Source organism: Ambystoma mexicanum, chromosome 4q, assembly GCF_040938575.1.
Source record: "Ambystoma mexicanum isolate Mex_15411 chromosome 4q, UKY_AmexF1_1, whole genome shotgun sequence".
Taxonomy (NCBI): Eukaryota; Metazoa; Chordata; class Amphibia; order Caudata; family Ambystomatidae; genus Ambystoma; species Ambystoma mexicanum.
In genome coordinates, this window is record NC_090928.1 from 27899987 (window position 1) to 27920585 (window position 20599).

Sequence of the window (20599 nt, forward strand, 5' to 3'; positions counted from 1 at the left end):
CCCATCACCCCCACCCCCCAGCAGTGCAGGGGCACCCTCCACCAGGCCCCCACTCATGTCTCCCATCACCCCCACCCCCCAGCAGTGCAGGGGCAGCCTCCACCAGGCCCCACTCATGTCTACCACCACCCCCACCCCCCAGCATCCAGTGGCAGCCTCCACCAGCCCCCCACTCATGTCTCCCATCACCCCCACCCCCCAGCAGTGCAGGGGCACCCTCCACCAGGCCCCCACTCATGTCTCCCATCACCCCCACCCCCCAGCAGTGCAGGGGCAGCCTCCACCAGGCCCCCACCATGTCTACCACCACCCCCACCCCCCAGCATCCAGGGGCAGCCTCCACCAGGCCCCCACTCATGTCTCCCACCACCCCCACCCCCCAGCAGTGCAGGGGCACCCTCCACCAGGCCCCCACTCATGTCCCCCAGCCAACATGTCACCACAATGTAGATCCCTGGCCCTTATGGTCAGCCTCCAAATGCCAAACACCCACCAATGTATTGCATCCACCCACTTAGAAATGGCAATAACATGATAGAACCCCAATTGCAAGTTTGGAAATGAACACATGTCCCTCACATACACCCAATGGGTGTCAGTGAATGTCAAAACCCATATCATGATATGCATGAAACCAATGAGATGATACTACACATTGAAGTTTTAAGAAAAATTATGTATTAAAAGCAACATAAATTGAATAAAAAATAAACAAACAATAATGGAAATTTTAACAAAAAAAACCAGCAGGTCCGTGAAATAATGCAAAACCACAAATCATAATGCAAAGGAAAGGTGTCCAAAGTCACAGTCCACAAAAGTAAATCCAATGGAAAATTAAAATCGAAAACCATTGCTCCATGGGGAAATCATAAAAAAAATTGAAAATCCAAAAGTCAACTATATACAGATAAACAATCCAGGGTCCATGATCCCAACCGAAGAAATGAAACCGATGTAATAACACCACCTAATAAAAAAAATTATATACAAAAATGTGGCCCATTGTCCAAAAGGTCCAAAAAAATGCAAAACCAAAGGAAACCTAACACTAATTACAGAACTATTTACAAGGGCAGCGAGCTAGTCCGACGGCTCACTTTGGGATGTTCCGGGCCAGGGCATCATCGAACTCCTGCTCAATGTCCCGGAGGCGGTCCTCCTCCATGGCCCCGAGGGTCCGGAGGGCCGTCCACATGTTCACCCCAAACTCCCTGCGGATTGCCTCGAGGCACTCGGCCCGCCTCAGGGCCCTCCGCATGGAGTTCTCCGCCCTGACCATCGTGAGCCGTGCCTCTTCCGCCCGCTGCCGCTCCGCATCTATGGCGTGGCCCAACCGCTGCCACACGGAAGACACTTCCCGTCCTGGGTCCTCCTGCTCTCCGGCCGATGCCTGCCCCTCCGATGTCGAAGGCCCCGAGCCATCATGGCTCCCACCACGTTGCTGCTGCTACTGCGCCTCTGCCCGTGCACTGCCTCCTGCTGCCTGCACATCCTCCGCTGGCTGGGGTGCAGTTGTTGATGTGGCCACCCCTGCTGGACGTCTGACTCCCGACTGTGGCAGGGATGCCTCCTCCACCAGCCTGGCCGCACCGTCAGAGGCAGCTCCACAGGGCACCCAGGTGACTGATGGGTGGGAAGATGGCACGGAGGACGACTGGCGCATAGGGGGTTCAGTTGAGGAGGGGGTCGTAGCAAGCCCCATCAAACGGAGGAATCCGGCCTGGGTGACCTGTCCCATTAGGCCGATGCGGTCAACGAGCCATTCGAGATGACGTGCAGTCTCCTCATGAAAAGACTGCAGGTCACCTCGCATGGCCCGTTGACGCAACGCCACACCAGTCAGGACAGGCTCAACCCGGACCCGGATAGCCACGTCCGCAGGCAGAGGAAGGCCAGTTGTCGTGAGCTCATCCCCTGCCTGAAAACGGGTCTGGACGTAGGCATCCCTGCTGGTGCAAGATGATGCAGTGACAGGATCAGGGACAGGATTGCACACAGGCACCTCCGCGGCGACCTGTGCTGCCTCCTGTCCCTGGTCCTGCACTGCACCACTAACACCAGTGGAATCCAAACCTCCAGACCCCGTCTCTGTTGCTTGCACGGCCTCCTCCTCCACCAAACCCCCCACCAACCTGGATGACTCCGTGCCATCTTGCCCCGTTGGGGCCTGTGGGGTCCCAGCTGCCCCTTCTGCTGCCGAGGAGTCCAACTCCGACCTCCGCCTCTTAGACCTCCCCCCAGCAGCTGCGGCCTGGGACACGGCACCGGACTCCTCACTCCCCAACGAGATCACAACCTGGGAGAGGAGCCGGGCCTTGCGTCTCCGGCTGGCGGTGCGATCCCCGCCGCTGTGCTCCACAGCACCTTCTCCGTCCTCTTCATCAGTTGACGCTGCAGACAGGGAGAAATACAACACAGGCATCAGGGGACTGTACAATGGACACATACACATGACAGTTGCACATGAGTGGCATTGGCAAACCTCAGACATGGCATCCCAATCGCCAACACACATGTCATTTCAACTTGCACACATGAGCCATACAACAGCCACATCGCAACTGCCAGCACCATCCATACACATACAACAGCATGAGCAGGCAAAGGTGAGCCAGACATCACATGCAACACAGGGAGTGCACTACACATGCACGCACACCACCACACTTGCATGCATGTGTACACCTGAGCCAACTGTCGCAGTGTTCCGATGGGCATCCATGTCACATCTGCCAATCAGGCTTCCACATCCCGCTGTCACATGCATCCATGTTGCATCACTGTTGAACCCTTGTGAAATACACACACATGCACATGTACACAGTGCTGATACATGCATCTGAAAACTACATACATGCGTGACATCATGAACATGCCTACTTACATACACATTCATCTAAACATGTGTGCCCACACAACTGCATTTGGCATGCAAGCCTACACACACATGACAGCCCTCTCATGTGTTAGCCTCACGGCGCTGTACACCCCCACCCATACTCGGCCCCATACAAACAGATGTGTAACCGGCACACTACTGGCACATCACCACACACACTGCTCACAATCATGATGCATGTGCACTTACCGCTCGACTCCAGACACGTCTGCCTCTCAAGGACCTGGACGTGGAGCGCTGGGTATATGCGTTTCAGGACCCTCATCTGATCTTCCGACAAGTGGCCCCGGCGCCCCTTAGCATCCGCTGCCTTCAAGAGGCGCCGGGCCTTGTTCAGGGTCCTGGACCTGAAGTCCTCCCAGCGCTTCTTGACATGTTGGAAGTCGCGGACTGCCACCCCCTCGGCGTTGATGGCAGTCAAGATGTCCGTCCAGATCCGAGTCCGTCCTTCCTTGTCGGTGCACACACTTCCGAAGAGGGCATCATGCTGCCCCAGGACTTGCTCCACCAGGACACCAACTTCCCTGGCACTGAAGCTGGTGCCCCTCTGCCTCTCTGGCCGGGGGTTGTCAGTGGTGCCAGATGTTGCAGTGCCCGACATGACAACCCCAGAGGCAGGAGTGGGTGGGCAACTGGGTCCTGGGGCTGGGCTGTGGAGCGATGGAATCCCAGTCGGGAGTCTTTGGTTTCAGCAGGGGTGGTCACAGCAACAGCACCCCTGGCTGATGTGCAGGCAGCAAATGGCAGGGCACGTGGGCAGCAGGCAGTCAGGCAGCAGCAGATGGCAGGTGGGAGCATGCTTGGGGCTCTGGGGGGCAGTAATTCGGCCTTCTGGGCAGGAGCGTGGTCTTCCGTGTGCTTACGCGTGGCCAGCTTGATACGGAGTGATTTTGCACGTGAAAATCCTGCACGTCTGCGTGTAAATCGAGGAAAGGCCCTTAGCGCGTATGCACGTCAGCACGCATATGCGATTTCATTGGACCAAAGGCCCTTAACGCGTAAGCGTGTCTGTGACGTGAAGTGCGCGGGTGTTTCCCTCATTACACGTGATGACAGAGCACTCGTGGATTTCCACCAATCGCGTGTGAAACTTCCTGCGCACCCCAGAAATACACGTACCCAGGCCAATCGCGTGTACTCTCACTTCCCTCCGATTACACGCGATGACACTCGGACGTGCAGTTTTACCATGTGTGCTCTGTCATCACGTGTAATGAGGGAAACACCCGGGCGCGTCACGTGTGTGTGTATTTGACAAGGGTGCAACAGTGATGCAACATGGATGCATGTGACAGCGGGATGTGGAAGCCTGATTGGCAGATGTGACATGGGTGCCCATCGGAACACTGCGACAGTTGGCTGAGGTGTACACATGCATGCAAGTGTGGTGGTGTGCGTGCATGTATAGTGCACTCCCTGTGTTGCATGTGATGTCTGGCTCACCTTTGCCTGCTCATGCTGTTGTATGTGTATGGATGGTGCTGGCAGTTGCGATGTGGCTGTGGTATGGCTCATGTGTGCAAGTTGAAATGACATGTGTGTTGGCGATTGGGATGCCATGTCTGAGGTTTGCCAATGCCACTCATGTGCAACTGTCATGTGTGTATGTGTCCATTGTACAGTCCCCTGATGCCTGTGTTTTATTTCTCCCTGTCTGCAGCGTCAACTGATGAAGAGGGCGGAGAAGGTGCTGTGGAGCACAGCTGCGGGGATTGCACCGCCAGCCGGAGACGCAAGGCCCGGCTCTCCTCCCAGGTTGTGATCTCGTCAGGGAGTGAGGAGTCCGGTGCCGCGTCCCAGGCCGCAGCTGCCGGGGGGAGGTCTAAGAGGCGGAGGTCGGAGTTGGACTCCTCGGCAGCAGAAGGGGCAGCTGGGACCCCACAGGCCCCAACGGGGCAAGATGGCACGGAGTCATCCAGGTTGGTGGGGGGTTTGGTGGAGGAGGAGGCCGTGCAAGCAACAGAGATGGGGTTTGGAGGTGGGGATTCCACTGGTGTTAGTGGTGCAGTGCAGGACCAGGGACAGGAAGCAGCACAGGTCGCCGCGGAGGTGCCTGTGTGCAATCCTGTCCCTGATCCTGTCACTGCATCATCTTGCACCAGCAGGAATGCCTACGTCCAGACCCGTTTTCAGGCAGGGGATGAGCTCACGACAACTGGCCTTCCTCTGCCTGCGGACGTGGCTATCCGGGTCCGGGTTGAGCCTGTCCTGACTGGTGTGGCGTTGCGTCAACGGGCCATGCGAGGTGACCTGCAGTCTTTTCATGAGGAGACTGCACGTCATCTCGAATGGAGGCTGCCCCTGGTGGCTGGGGGGTGGGGTTGGTGGTAGACATGAGTGGGGGCCTGGTGGAGGCTGCCCCTTCACTGCTGGGGGGTGGGGTGGTGGGAGACATGAGTGGGGGCCTGGTGGAGGCTGCCCCTGCACTGCTGGGGGGTGGGGGTGCAGGGAGACATGAGTGGGGGCCTGGTGGAGGCTGCCCCTGGATGCTGGGGGGTGGGGGTGCAGGGGGACATGAGTGGGGGCCTGGTGGAGGCTGCCCCTGCACTGCTGGTGGGTGGGGGTGATGGGAGACATGAGTGGGGGCCTGGTGGAGGCTGCCCCTGGATGCTGGGGGGTGGGGGTGATGGAAGACATGAGTGGGGGCCTGGTGGAGGCTGCCCCTGCACTGCTAGGGGGTGGGGTGGTGGGAGACATGAGTGGGGGCCTGGTGGAGGCTGCCCCTGCACTGCTGGGGGTGGGGGTGCAGGGAGACATGAGTTGGACATGAGTGGGGGCCTGGTGGAGGGTGCCCCTGGATGCTGGGGGGTGGGGGTGATGGGAGACATGAGTGGGGGCCTGGTAGAGGGTGCCCCGCACTGCTGGGGGTGGGGGTGGTGGGAGACATGAGTGGGGGCCTGGTGGAGGGTTCCCCTTGATGCTGGGGGGTGGGGGTGGGGGTGGTGGGAGACATGAGTGGGGGCCTGGTTGAGGCTGCCCTTGCACTGCTGGGGGGTGGGGGTGCAGGGAGACATGAGTTGGACATGAGTGGGGGCCTGGTGGAGGGTGCCCCTGGATGCTGGGGGGTGGGGGTGGTGAGAGACATGAGTGGGGGCCTGGTGGAGGCTGCCCCTGCACTGCTGGGGAGTGGGAGTGCAGGGAGACATGAGTTGGACATGAGTGGGGGCCTGGTGGAGGGTGCCCCTGCACTGCTGGGGGGTGGGGGTGGTGGGAGGCATGAGTGGGGGCCTGGTGGAGGCTGCCCCTGCACTGCTGGGGGGTGGGGTGATGGGAGACATGAGTGGGGGCCTGGTGGAGGGTGCCCCTGGATGCTGGGGGGTGGGGGTGGTGGTAGACATGAGTGGGGGCCTGGTGGAGGCTGCCCCTGCACTGCTGGGGGGTGGGGGTAATGGGAGACATGAGTTGGACATGAGTGGGGGCCTGGTGGAGGGTGCCCCTGGATGCTGGGGGGTGGGGGTGGTGGTAGACATGAGTGGGGGCCTGGTGGAGGGTGCCCCTGGATGCTGGGGGGTGGGGGTGGTGGTAGACATGAGTGGGGGCCTGGTGGAGGCTGCCCCTGCACTGCTCGGGGGTGATGGGAAACATGAGTTGGACATGAGTGGGGGCCTGGTGGAGGGTGCCCCTGGATACTGGGGGGTGGTGGTAGACATGAGTGGGGGCCTGGTGGAGGGTGCCCCTGGATGCTGGGTGGTGGGGGTGGTGGTAGACATGAGTCGGGGCCTGGTGGAGGCTGCCCCTGCACTGCTGGGGGGGTGGGGGTGATGGGAGACATGAGTTGGACATGAGTGGGGGCCTGGTGGAGGCTGCCCCTGGATGCTGGGGGGTGGGAGTGGTGGTAGACATGAGTGGGGGCATGGTGGAGGCTGCCCCTGGATGCTGGGGGTGGGGGTGGTGGTAGACATGAGTGGGGGCTTGGTGGAGGGTGCCCCTGGATGCTGGGGGGTGGGGGTGGTGGGAGACATGAGTGGGGGCCTGGTGGAGGCTTCCCCTGCACTGCTGGGGGGTGGGGGTGCAGGGAGACATGAGTTGGACATGAGTGGGGGCCTGGTGGAGGGTGCCCCTGCACTGCTGGGGGGTGGGGGTGGTGGGAGACATGAGTGGGGGCCTGGTGGAGGCTGCCCCTGGATGCTGGGGTGTGGGGTGGTGGTAGACATGAGTGGGGGCCTGGTGGGGGGTGCCCCTGGATGCTGGGGTGTGGGGGTGGTGGGAGACATGATTGGGGGCCTGGTGGAGGCTGCCCCTGCACTTCTGGGGGGTGGGGGTGGTGGTAGAAATGAGTGGGGGCCTGGTGGAGGCTGCCCCTGCACTGCTGGGGGACGGGGGTGGTGGTGGACATGAGTCGGGCCTGGTGGAGGCTGCCCCTGCACTGCTGGGGGGTGGGGGTGGTGGGAGAGATGAGTTTGGGCCTGGTGGAGGGTGCCCCTGCACTGCTGGGGGGTGGGGGTGGTGGGAGACATGAGTGGGGTCCTGGTGGAGGGTGCCTCTGGATGCTGGGGGGTGGGGGTGATGGGGGACATGAGTGGGGGCCTGGTGGAGGGTGCCCTGCACTGCTGGGGGGTGGGGGTGGTGGGAGACATGAGTGGGGGCCTGGTGGAGGGTGCCCCTTGATGCTGGGGGGTGGAGCTGGGGGTGGTGGGAGACATGAGTGGGGGCCTTGTGGAGGCTGCCCTTGCACTGCTGGGGATGGGGGTGCAGGGAGACATGAGTTGGACATGAGTGGGGGCCTGGTGGAGGGTGCCCCTGCACAGCTGGGGGGTGGGGGTGATGGGAGACATGAGTGGGGGTCTGGTGGAGGGTGCCCCTGGATGCTGGGGGGTGGGGGGATGGTAGACATGAGTGGGGGCCTGGTGGAGGCTGCCCCTGCACTGCTGGGGGGTGGGGGTAATGGGAGACATGAGTTGGACATGAGTGGGGGCCTGGTGGAGGGTGCCCCTGGATGCTGGGGGGTGGGGGTGGTGGTAGACATGAGTGGGGGCTTGGTGGAGGGTGCCCCTGGATGCTGGGGGGTGGGGGTGGTGGGAGACATGAGTGGGGGCCTGGTGGAGGCTTCCCCTGCACTGCTGGGGGGTGGGGGTGCAGGGAGACATGAGTTGGATATGAGTGGGGGCCTGGTGGAGGGTGCCCCTGCACTGCTGGGGGGTGGGGTGGTGGTAGACATGAGTGGGGGCTTGGTGGAGGGTGCCCCTGGATGCTGGGGGGTGGGGGTGGTGGGAGACATGAGTGGGGGCCTGGTGGAGGCTTCCCCTGCACTGCTGGGGGGTGGGGGTGCAGGGAGACATGAGTTGGACATGAGTGGGGGCCTGGTGGAGGGTGCCCCTGCACTGCTGGGGGGTGGGGGTGGTGGGAGACATGAGTGGGGGCCTGGTGGAGGCTGCCCCTGGATGCTGGGGGGTGGGGGTGGTGGTAGACATGAGTGGGGGCCTGGTGGGGGGTGCCCCTGGATGCTGGGGTGTGGGGGTGGTGGGAGACATGATTGGGGGCCTGGTGGAGGCTGCCCCTGCACTGCTGGGGGGTGGGGGTGGTGGTGGAAATGAGTGGGGGCCTGGTGGAGGCTGCCCCTGCACTGCTGGGGGACGGGGGTGGTGGTGGACATGAGTCGGGCCTGGTGGAGGCTGCCCCTGCACTGCTGGGGGGTGGGGGTGGTGGGAGACATGAGTTTGGGCCTGGTGGAGGGTGCCCCTGCACTGCTGGGGGGTGGGGGTGGTGGGAGACATGAGTGGGGTCCTGGTGGAGGGTGCCCCTGGATGCTGGGGGGTGGGGGTGATGGGGGACATGAGTGGGGGCCTGGTGGAGGGTGCCCTGCACTGCTGGGGGGTGGGGGTGGTGGGAGACATGAGTGGGGGCCTGGTGGAGGGTGCCCCTTGATGCTGGGGGTGGAGCTGGGGGTGGTGGGAGACATGAGTGGGGGCCTGGTGGAGGCTGCCCTTGCACTGCTGGGGGTGGGGGTGCAGGGAGACATGAGTTGGACATGAGTGGGGGCCTGATGGAGGATGCCCCTGGATGCTGGGGGGTGGGGGTGGTGGGAGACAGGAATGGGGGCCTGGTGGAGGCTGCCCCTGCACAGCTGGGGGGTGGGGGTGATGGGAGACATGAGTGGGGGTCTGGTGGAGGGTGCCCCTGGATGCTGGGGGGTGGGGGGGTGGTAGACATGAGTGGGGGCCTGGTGGAGGCTGCCCCTGCACTGCTGGGGGGTGGGGGTAATGGGAGACATGAGTTGGACATGAGTGGGGGCCTGGTGGAGGGTGCCCCTGGATGCTGGGGGTGGGGGTGGTGGTAGACATGAGTGGGGGCTTGGTGGAGGGTGCCCCTGGATGCTGGGGGGTGGGGGTGGTGGGAGACATGAGTGGGGGCCTGGTGGAGGCTTCCCCTGCACTGCTGGGGGGTGATGGGAGACATGAGTTGGACATGAGTGGGGGCCTGGTGGAGGGTGCCCCTGGATGCTGGGTGGTGGTAGACATGAGTGGGGGCCTGGTGGAGGCTGCCCCTGCACTGCTGGGGGCTGGGGGTGATGGGAGACATGAGTTGGACATGAGTGGGGGCCTGGTGGAGGGTACCCCTGGATGCTGGGGGGTGGGGGTGGTGGTAGACATGAGTGGGGGCCTGGTGGAGGCTGCCCCTGGATGCTGGGGCGGTGGGGTGGTGGTAGACATGAGTGGGGGCCTGGTGGAGGCTGCCCCTGCACTGCTGGGGGGTGGGGGTGCAGGGAGACATGAGTTGGACATGAGTGGGGGCCTGGTGGAGGGTGCCCTGCACTGCTGGGGGGTGGGGGTTGTGGGAGACATGAGTGGGGGCCTGGTGGAGGCTGCCCCTGGATGCTGGGGGGTGGGGGTGGTGGTAGACATGAGTGGGGGCCTGGTGGAGGGTGCCCCTGGATGCTGGGGGGTGGAGGTGGTGGGAGACATGATTGGGGGCCTGGTGGAGGCTGCCCCTGCACTGCTGGGGGGTGGGGGGTGGTGGTAGACATGAGTGGGGGCCTGGTGGAGGCTGCCCCTGCACTGCTGGGGGACGGGGGTGGTGGTAGACATGAGTCGAGGCCTGGTGAAGCTGCCCATGCACTGCTGGGGGATGGGGGTGGTGGGAGACATGAGTTTGGGCCTGGTGGAGGGTGCCCCTGCACTGCTGGGGGGTGGGGGCGGTGAGAGACATGAGTGGGGTCCTGGTGGAGGGTGCCCCTGGATGCTGGGGGGTGGGGGTGATGGGGGACATGAGTGGGGGCCTGGTGGAGGGTGCCCTGCACTGCTGGGGGGTGGGGGTGGTGGGAGACATGAGTGGGTCCTGGTGGAGGGTGCCCCGGATGCTGGGGGGTGGGGGTGATGGCAGACATGAGTTGGACATGAGTGGGGGCCTGGTGGAGGGTGCCCCGGATGCTGTGGGGTGATGGGGGACATAAGTTGGACATGAGTGGGGGCCTGGTGGAGGGTGCCCCTGCACTGCTGGGAGGTGGGGGTGCTGGGAGACATGAGTGGGGGCCTGGTGGAGGGTGCCCTACAGTGCTGGGGGGAGGGGGTGCTGGGAGACATGAGTTGGACATGAGTGGGGGCCTGGTGGGGGGTGCACCACAGTGCTGGGCAGTGGGGGTGCTGGGAGACATGTGTTGGTGATCAGTAGTGCAAGGTGACATGTGGGTTGTCTGGGGGGCATGGCCATGGTGGATGGGTTGCCTTTGGGACATGAGCAGGGGTGCAGGGTAGTCCCCTGTGTTGTGGGCTGCCTGCAGGGGCCGTGGAGGGTGTAGAGGGAACACCTGGGAGGACACACACGGCCAAATCACGTGTAGCACTCCCCGGCACCACCGAAATACACGTACCCTGCTGAAATCGCGTGTGAAACTTCCTGCGCACCTCGGAATACACGTACCCTGCTGAAATCGCGTGAGGGACTTCCAGAGCACCCCGAAGTACACATACCCATGCCAATCGCATGTGGAACTTCCCGCGTACCCCGAAGTACACGTACCCAGGCCAATCGCGTGTGGAACAACCCGCCGCATCCCGAAACACACGTACCCAGGCAAATCGCGCGTTGAACTTCCCGCGCACCCCGAAGTACACGTACCCAGGCCAATCGCGTGTGGAACCTCCCGCGCATCCCGAAACACACGTACCCAGGCCAATCGCGTGTGGAACTTCCCACGCATCCCGAAGCACACGTGCCCAGGCCAATCGCGTGTGGAACTTCCCGCGCACCCCGAAGTACACGTACCCAGGCCAATCGCGTGTGGAACTTCCCACGCATCCCGAAACACACATACCCAGGCCAATCGCGTGTGGAACTTCCCGCGCATCCCGAAACACACGTACCCAGGCCAATCGCGTGTGGAACTTCCCGCGCACCCCGAAGTACACGTTCCCAGGCCAATCGTGTGTGAACTTCCCGCGCATCCCGAAACACGCGTACCCAGGCCAATCGCGTGTGGAACTTCCTGCGCACCCCGAAGTACAGGTACCCAGGCCAATCGCGTGTGGAACTTCCCGCGCATCCCGAAACACGCGCACATGCTATTTTTCACACAACGGGTGTCCGTGTTTGTCGGTACCCCTTTGCACCTCATTTGTCCCAGAGGGCCACTGTACGGACCATTCATCATGGCTGTATTTGGGTGCTTTTTGTCGGCGCACATTTTGGTGCACATTTATTTCAGGCGCAGGGACGCTACCGCCTGCTTTCTTGTGGCGTACTTGTTTGGCCCTGTGCGTGTCTTTGACCGTGCGCTGGTTTGCCCTATTCGATTCCATGAATACGGGTTGTGGGCGTTCCGTGCACTTGCCTCCTGTACTTCCCCCGTGACGCCCATATTTTCACGCGTTGTGCCCCATTCCGATGTTTACGCCCCGTGTTCCGCCTACTTTTGTGATGTGCGCCGCGCTATGTGCGATTTCGCAGTGGCCATGGCGCACGCTGTTGGATGATCTGTGCGCCGGCGTGCGCAGCCCACTTTTTCAGCGCACATCCAATGTTTTTCTCGCGCACAGACTTCCATGAATCGATGTGCGCTGGTTTCCCTGAGATTTTGGCACTTGCACTGCGATTTTCACACTTTTACTGCGAATCGCACGTTTTGGCACCTCTGCGCGGGAATTTTCGGCGCACATTAATTCCATGAATCGACCCCTTTGTATCTGATAAACATTTACGACCTTTGGCCGGTTGTAGTGCAACCTTCCTCCTTTAGGCTTGCAGTAACCATGTTGTCTCTTTAGTGATGACAACGCTGTATTTTGATAGTAGTTGTCTTAGCAGTACAGATTACATTTCCAAAATTGAATGTTGCAGCCGATGCAGGGATATTAATGTATGCAGACAATTGTCAGTCTTGGGCATTTCCACAGATCAGTTTAGGTCCCCCTTTCTAGTTTTCACTAGAAGGTGGCACCCCAGCCAAAACGAATGCTTTGGAGTACAGCTAGGGAGAGATGGCATACGTGGACGCCCACAATGTTTGTAGGTTTTAGTTGGTTATTTACCCACCCATTTACTGTCCATGGCCATGCTAATCCCTATGGACAATCGCACCTACTTCATGCCCTTTCCCGCCAAACACACACCCTCCCAGGTTCTCTTTGAGCTAACTTTATCAAGCCTTAAAAATCAAACTTTGCACTTCAAGTTTCTGCCATGGTTTTTTCAAAGACGTCTTGTGAGAGCTATGGTGTAATACAATTTTTTAACCAGGTCAACCTTATTTATAATCAGTATGTGTGCCTTTCACTGGTGTCCTTTTCAAAACAAGCATTAGCAAAGCTAATAGTTTTCGCTTCTGTATGGGTGTTTGGCAATTGCCAGGCACTGCAGCCCTATGCCATGGTACATGCACTATGTTCAAGCTGCAACCATTAATGGATAGTTAGCACCATTACGGCAATGCATGGCAAACACATTTCCCATATCTACACAAAAGCCCAGACTGTTGGCATTGCCAATGCTTGTTCCATAACGGCAACACGTATATGATGCAGATGTGTTGGCCTTTGCAGCAAGGTTACTTGTGCGGTTTAAAAATAGCCTAACTTTGTCATTTGCAGAGAGCCAGTATTAAATGCCTGCAATTTTGGATCCGCTACAAGTTACCTTTTTGTTCCTTGCCAGAAGTGCTCCAATTGTGTGTCATGGCATTGATACAATCTTAGTATAACATAACAACGGCTATGTTTAAGGGCAGTGTTTGGGCAGTAATTCTATCAACACATATTCCCTTTAGTCTTTCCTCAGAGACAAGGTATGTGAAGAGATCGATTTGGGAAATGTGGAAGCATGTGCAATTGTTTTCTGACGTTCATTCAGGCTGACATCTTTCGGTCTGCTGGAAAGTTTGGTCCCATTAAATGAGCGTGTAGTGGTCCCCAGGTTACGCTCTTTTCGAAAATGCTCCCTATCAACGTGAATCCTCATGCTCTTAGAGGGTGACGATGAGCCATCTTTCTGTGCAGTTACAGTTGTTAACAGTCCAAAACACATTTACAACTTAGATGAGTTCCTTTGAACTTTACACTGGATTTGTGTAACTTGTGTATATGATTCGGGTCTTTAGAATTTTTGAAATGGCAAGACGTTTACCATTTAGATCTACATAGAAGGACATTTGAATTTAGACGACCCATCATGCAAACGAGTAATAGCATTCTAATGTTCGTGGACATATGTGGGTTACTGAGTAGCCTGTCTTGTCGAAAGGAAAGATAGGGATTTGATGACTAGGATGTATAATGTAAGCAGATCTGTGTTGAGTCACGTGTGTGTACCTGTGGATTTCAAACACTACCAAAAACTTGGATCACCACAGCCAGCCAACGAATGTAATTGTGATGATTTGTGATGGGCTTTTGTTGAGATATTGAACATTATGTTTCTGTAAATAGATGTATAATACTTAAACATGTGGAGTAAAGGTTTGGTGTAAGTTAAGGTTACATTTGTAGTTTGTTGAACTTTATATATGAACATTTCTTTGGATTGAGTGTCGGCCCATTGTCACTGGCATGTCCAAGGTTTGCAGATTTTGCATATTGTTACCCTTGGAGGGAGTTTTTGCACCTTTATTTAGGCAATTTCAAAAATGTTAAGCTTTACCATTTTTCAATGTAATAACCTTAACTGTTTTTATTACCTCGTTTTTCCACTGATTTCCACTTTTTTCATGATTGTGTTTCACTGTTCATTCTTTTAACGATATAGCTGGCAGGGCATCCGTCAACAGATTGCGCACTTCATTTATGGAACACATCTATAACTATTTTCTGTATTTTTAAATTGTTTCTTCACAGGTTTCTTTCATTTTTACAAATTTGATTATAAAATATGTTCAAGTTTGTGAGGCTGACATTCGTAGATTATGCAGCTCTATGCTTTTCAGATATCAATTCACACACAGTAGTTTATGACGCAAGGAAAACAATGATGATGTATTTGATCTTCTTACAAAAACTCTAAGAGGAAGTTTTCTAACAAATTCTAATATTTAAAAATATTGACATTAATACAAAATATATACGTTGCTATGAAAAATCTGCAGAAAATCTGCTGTAAAGTCCTGCTTTTGAAGAACTGGGAGGCATCCTTTTTGTACACAGAAACAGTGTCATCTGTTTCTTTAATTCAATGATCTTGCTGCAGCAATCAGACAGGAGCCCCAGACTGGTAGCTTGAGCTTGTTACTGCCTGAGAGCAGAGAATTCAAACACACTTTCACAGGACAGCAGTCCTATGAATGCACATCCTAATACAGCAAACAGACCCTGTTCAGCAAACTAATTCTGCTGAAAACCCTTTGTGCACTGTATTAGGATGGCATTCATAGGACTGCCTGTCCTGTGAACGAGGCAAACACGTCTTGTTTATTTAAGAGGATTCGTTTGCCTGGCTCTTTCAATGGGACTTGTGTGGTCCAGTGGTGAAGAGTTAGCTCTTTCAGCATAGGACCTGAATTCGAATCCCAGCCTTTCTTTTTTTCTGGTTATTCGAATTTTGTTTTAAAAAAACAACTTGTCAGCATAACCTTTTCTGCATGAAAACTTTCGAAATGTCACCAACTTTGGCAGGATGGATTGGATGCATCCAGAACTCCTGCTTGTTAAATTTGGTGAATTTTCATGGATGAGGGGGTCAAACGTTAGAGAGGAAAACGTGTATTCGTTTTCCTATGTAAAGTGTTATTTGAATGTTCATTTGTACCGATCATTTGCGGATACACTATGCAGATATCTAAAGGGCGTGCAAATGATATTGATCATAAAAGATTCAACTGAACATCATTGCGATGACTATGCATGCATTTGTGTCTAAAAATATTATTTGAGTAAATACTTTAATTGAATGTGAAACAGCGTGAACTATTGCCATTTAAACACGTTGCTCTTAATTCCTCTTCATTATATCCTCGTAATGTTTGGACAGCATTTCTTTAAGGAAACAATTGTTAATTACATGTTATTTCGAGTGTTCGATTTATTGTGATTTTTAATGTCATTGTATATGGTTCTCCCCCTACATGTACATTCTGTGTAATACAAGCCTTTAAAGTAGCTACAAGCACGGACAAGTAAGGCACCTTTCAGTTGTATTAATATATGTCTGAGGCTGTTATCCCCCACAGCTGTATCTTGTAGGTTTGCACATATGTATTGGATAAAAAGCCCAGTTGCCATTTTCATATGAACATCTGCATAGCTGACCCAGTAATTTTAAGTTCCACTCAATGTTAGATTAAATGTAAACTAGCCTCGATGAAGTGGTAGCGGACAGGCATGACATCACTTAAATAATAAACTGTGACCTACATTCTAGCGTAAAATGAAGCCCTGCTTACCTTAGTCTCTGCCAGCTTGATCCTGATAGCCATGAACGCACATGTGCCCAAGAATAAACAGACGGAAAACATAAGCAGCTAAAATGACTCCATTTTAAGTTTGTGTTCTGAGGGCAGGAGAGCAAAAGCATTTTTCCATAGGCTGCTTCGTGGAGCAACCTTGCACGTTTGTAATTGAACTTCACGGCATTATCGGATTATAGTAAGGAGGAGATAAACAGCAGCCATCTGGAAGTCTTAATTCGATGAAGCCAGAAGAACTGGTCAAACTTGCTGGTTGATATTTGTGTTTGTTTATTGCAACCCAGTCGATGTCTTGCTTTGCAGATGGTAACTCAAACATACAGCTCTAAACGCCCACGCGAGCGATGCAACTAACGAATGACTGTGTATGCAAGGCTTGTATTTAACGTAAATGTACTGCTTTACTTTTATTGTGTACATCTATAAGAGACTGCAGAGAGAGTGGATAGCCTGCCAACGGGGAGCAAATAGCTCTGGATGGTGAGTTAAATCATTGCGGAGCAAATCTTCGCGTTCCCCAAATTAAGATTGAGGGGATTTGTTACCTTTGCCATATAGTGTTTAGAGAGGGCCCATACCTGCAATTTTCAATTTTTGCACCGCAGAGTCAAAAGGAGAGTGTAAAATGGTGGCGTACTAACTTTTACGCTACTCTTTTGCTCTCTGCGTGAAAAATGAATAAATGCTGCTTTCCATTTACGAATGGTAGGCAGCGTTTACAATGGATTCTATTGGAATCTGTCTAACTTTTGCATGCTGGCACACATGTATCTGTTTGGATGGCAGGATGGTGGAGGTGGAATCGTAATTTACAATCTGCCCCTCCTGTCTGCCCATACAAATCAATGAATATGAGGTATGACGTAAATTGAATGCCTAAAAGTGTAACGCATTACTTTATGCATTAACTTTGCATTATGCCCCATTGAACGTGAGCTCCTTTTTTACATGGAGCTTTTACGAACAGGCTATTCTTGCCGCACCTTTGCTGTTGTGCATCTTTCCAGCATAGCTTTCCTGGTGTTGGAGGTCCTATCCCCCACCCCTCTGCAGTTTCCTGCAACCCCCTAGTTTTCCCCTACCTACCCTTTCCCCTGCTGGGAGAACACAGAACCCCACCAAGTTGCCTACACGAGATGTCTTAATTCCATTTCCCTCTGCCCATCCCCTTCTGCCAGCCCCCCAAACCCATTCCTCCTTCATTTCCATGCATCCCAAATGCAAACAAACATACACTCGCCCAGTCGTGAAATGTTTTTGGGGGAAAGTCGGGCACTTCCAGATTTATATGAAATGATCTTCTGCCAGGCAGATTAGATGAGTTAGTGGGTAATGCATTACACCAAGTCAAACCCCAACTGCATGCAGTTTTCTCTACTTGGAGACCAATTAATTCGGTTGACTGCTTTCTAATGAAGCTTTCAGCCTTTTAGAGGTCATCCTTCTACCCAGGCGTAGGAATAAGCCCACCCCTTGCTCGGATCTTCTGTATTATTCTATTAGCATGTTGAATATGATTGGCTTAAGGTGAAGACAAGCCAACGGAACTGTGAATACATTTTTCCTTGCACATGGAGAGAGAGGAAAGTCGGAAGGGCTATCAAATTCAGCTGCTGGAAGCTGCGGCAGTGGCCTGTGCCGCCACAACAAACAGGTAAGTGCCGGTGGTGACGGGGGTTGGAAATGGTAAAAACATAAATAAATAAGGGGACGGAGGGTGGGGGGAAGATGGCAGACAGGGAACCAGCCGTCAGTCGGATTGGAGCGTGGGCTGCAATTGTAGGTTTCAGCCCACGTTTCTAGCTACCTGAAGGGCTGGTTCCCCTGTGCTGGGTGCCAATTAATTGTATTCTGTATCCTCGAGCAACCATGTTTAGCACCCAGTGGTCCAGGAGAGGCAGTCTGCATACCTCTTGCAAAATATTGAATTCATCCCCCCAAAGCACAATCTGAGAGGGAAGTGGACTAGTTGGAATAGCTGAGGTAGTGAGGATTTTTTTGACATGGTTCGGTTGGCTTATTGGGGGTCTGGGTTCGAGATAATGATGTTCAGTGTTCACTTTCTAGACCCCTGAATGACGGTTTGCATAAGACCATAGGGGATTTGGACGTGTTGCCTTTTGGGTTGGTACTGCACAATGATGGTAAGGGAGCTTGGTATGTAAACTGCACTCCCAGTATCTGACCCTCTGCAGCTTGCTTGACGAGTTCCCCGAAATAGTTCTGAATATTTTCTGAGCTGGAAAGGAGAGCTGTCTTTTCACCCCACATCCAGTATTCTAGCCACAATATTTGAAAAGCAAGTACACTTATTTTATGCGTGGGCCCTACTGCACTTATCCCATGATTTTAGGTTTTGCACATATCTGTCTCCTGTTCCCTTGCGCTTAATAATATATTTAATTATAAATTGATTTTTTATACAAAATATAACTATGATCTGAATGTTTTCTAGGCCTCAATTGTCTGTACCCCTGTCACTTGGAGGTGCTGCAAAGCGATGGTGTCTGCAATTGGTGCAATACAAACCACCAATAAATAGAAAAATGAGCTATAGCAGAAGTCCTCAAGGTAGTGCCAAGTCAGTGATAAATTGTGATAATTTTTTCATCATCATCAGAAATTCCATACAGTCAGAGCCTTCTTCTTGAAATCATATATCCAAGTGTGGATGATGTAGGTTGCATAAGTGGAGGTTTTGATAAAAAAAACTTTGAAGAGGTTTAAGATATTTTCAAGAATGCCTCCAATTTTCTGTCAAGGGGACCCCTGAGGGTGAGCATCATCTGAAGTAACGGTGAACTTTCCTACCAAGCTTGGCAACTTGCAATCAACTTTAAGGGTAACTGCAATCCCCGGAAGATGATACATGCATTGCAACATTTCAGGTACATCTATAGGATGTGCAGACATTTTTAGTTTGTTCAAGGACAGAATGTCCCAAAGAGGCGGTAACCACCGAACTGCTTTAATCCTCTTCATTTGAAATAAAGGAAAGTTCTTCTTTATGGATGCCCATACATTTCCTTATATAAAAAATAGGTTTCACCAGATCTTCATTGGAAATATTGCAGTCAGTGGGCTCCGCCAAGTCTATAGTATTCATATCAGGCTAGCTCAAGTGCATAGTCACTGACCTATTCACAGCTCTTCTTATAAACTGCTCAATCTCCTGCAGAATCAACAGGGAACTCATCAGAGATTTAGCAGGCATGGCAAATGCCATTGTGGCCCGAGAAGGCAATAAAGGCATGGATGTGTTATGGATAATGTTATCTTTTTCTATGTAGTGCTACAACCAACCACTTGTATATATGCACTTTACAAATTGATATGAAATTGTAATGAGCCCAAGGAGGAGGAAGCAGCCTAGGTTAGGTTAGCAATTTTGATCCGGAAAGTTAACCATTAACATAAAACATATACAACATTCATGATCTAAGACATTAAAAACATACATAATCACAATCCATATAAAACATCAGAATGCCCTAGCTGTTCTTCTAAATACCGATTTAACATCATTTACACTGGCTACCTTTTTTAAATGTTGCCCCAACTACCATTATTCTCAAACACCAGCCCTAAATATCTGTACGCACTAACAATCTCTACCTTTTCATTGTTAATAAACCAGCTGCTATTTGGCCCTCCCTTCCGAAATATCATAATATTTGTTTTTGTCAGATTTAATTTCAATCTGTGGTCACTAAAATCTGAATTAGTGTACAACAAACTCTGCTCAAGGCTGTCAGGAGAAAGATCTAATTAAACTGCAGCATCATCGGCATACAACAGAGAGCTGCATTTAATCTCATTTAGTAAAGGGGGGATGAGCCTAACTGCAGAGTTATGTGAGTTGAAATCTGACAAGAACAGGATATATAGAGTCACGGAGGCGGAATGGTAATACGAGTCCGGCGGTAACCAGGCGGTTTTACCACCGCAGTTACCACCAGACTCGTAATGAGGCCCAATATTAGAGACAGAGGGCCCTCATCTCCAAACAGACTCAGACATTTTCTGTTAGGAGCCATACATATACATTTACCATCACTAATTCCTGTGGACATGAATTGGCAGTGTTAACCACAGAGAATATGAATATCTCAGGGTTTGCCAAGTTCAGTCTAACTGCCAAGACCTTTGCAGCAATGTCGCTAGACCCTTCCTCCAACGTCCCTTAAGTTACTTTTTGGCATTAACAGAGAATACATGACAATCTTTGCATTTTGTGCTGTTTGTGAAGATGCTGGCAAGATTAGTACGTGTCTTTTCAGCCCTCAATTAAAAAACAATATAGGAGAAAACAAAGCAAGTAAAGTACATGCTTGTGTTTAACATACCTGCTTCTCCTGAAGGACCACCTAGCACTGCTGGGTTGTCTAGCAGGCTCCATGTGTGGTACATTCTGGGACATGCTGGAATGCTGTGCTTTTTTTGGTGCACATCTTCCTCTTACACCATGATGCCTAAGCCTGATGTGCTGAGCATTAGAGAGCATCATAGCAAGGCCTGAGAATGTCTTCTACTGCAGGACAATTGCTGGTTCCCTTATGCCTAAGAACGCTTCTGCGAATGTCCGAAATGTAAGTGGGTAACATGCTCATCTGAAATCTTTTGGCGGGTGCTGGGATGCGCCTGTAATTGGCCAGAAACTTAGGTTGATTCATGGAATAAATGTGCGCCGAAATTCGCAGCGCAAGCGTGAAAATCACAGCGCAAGCATGAAAATTGCAGCGCACGCGTACCAAAGCCGCGCACATCGATTCATGGAATTCAGTGCGCGTGTAAATTCTGGGATGTGCGCTAAAATCATGGGTGGCACACGCGGGCGCACACGTCATTAAACGGCGTGCGCTATGCGCACA

The 20599-nt window shown here is 53.5% G+C and overlaps 1 protein-coding gene across 1 annotated transcript in view; it reads right to left on the minus strand.

Moving 5' to 3' along the window:
• TMEM244 (transmembrane protein 244) overlaps positions 1-15869 on the minus strand; it is a 649958-nt gene extending 634089 nt beyond the window's left edge. The window contains exon 1 of the mRNA XM_069607382.1: positions 15705-15869. Coding sequence (XP_069463483.1) covers positions 15705-15776 — 72 coding nt within the window. The 5' untranslated portion in view covers positions 15777-15869. The remainder of the gene's footprint in view (positions 1-15704) is intronic.
• Between the last annotated feature and the right edge of the window lie 4730 nt (positions 15870-20599).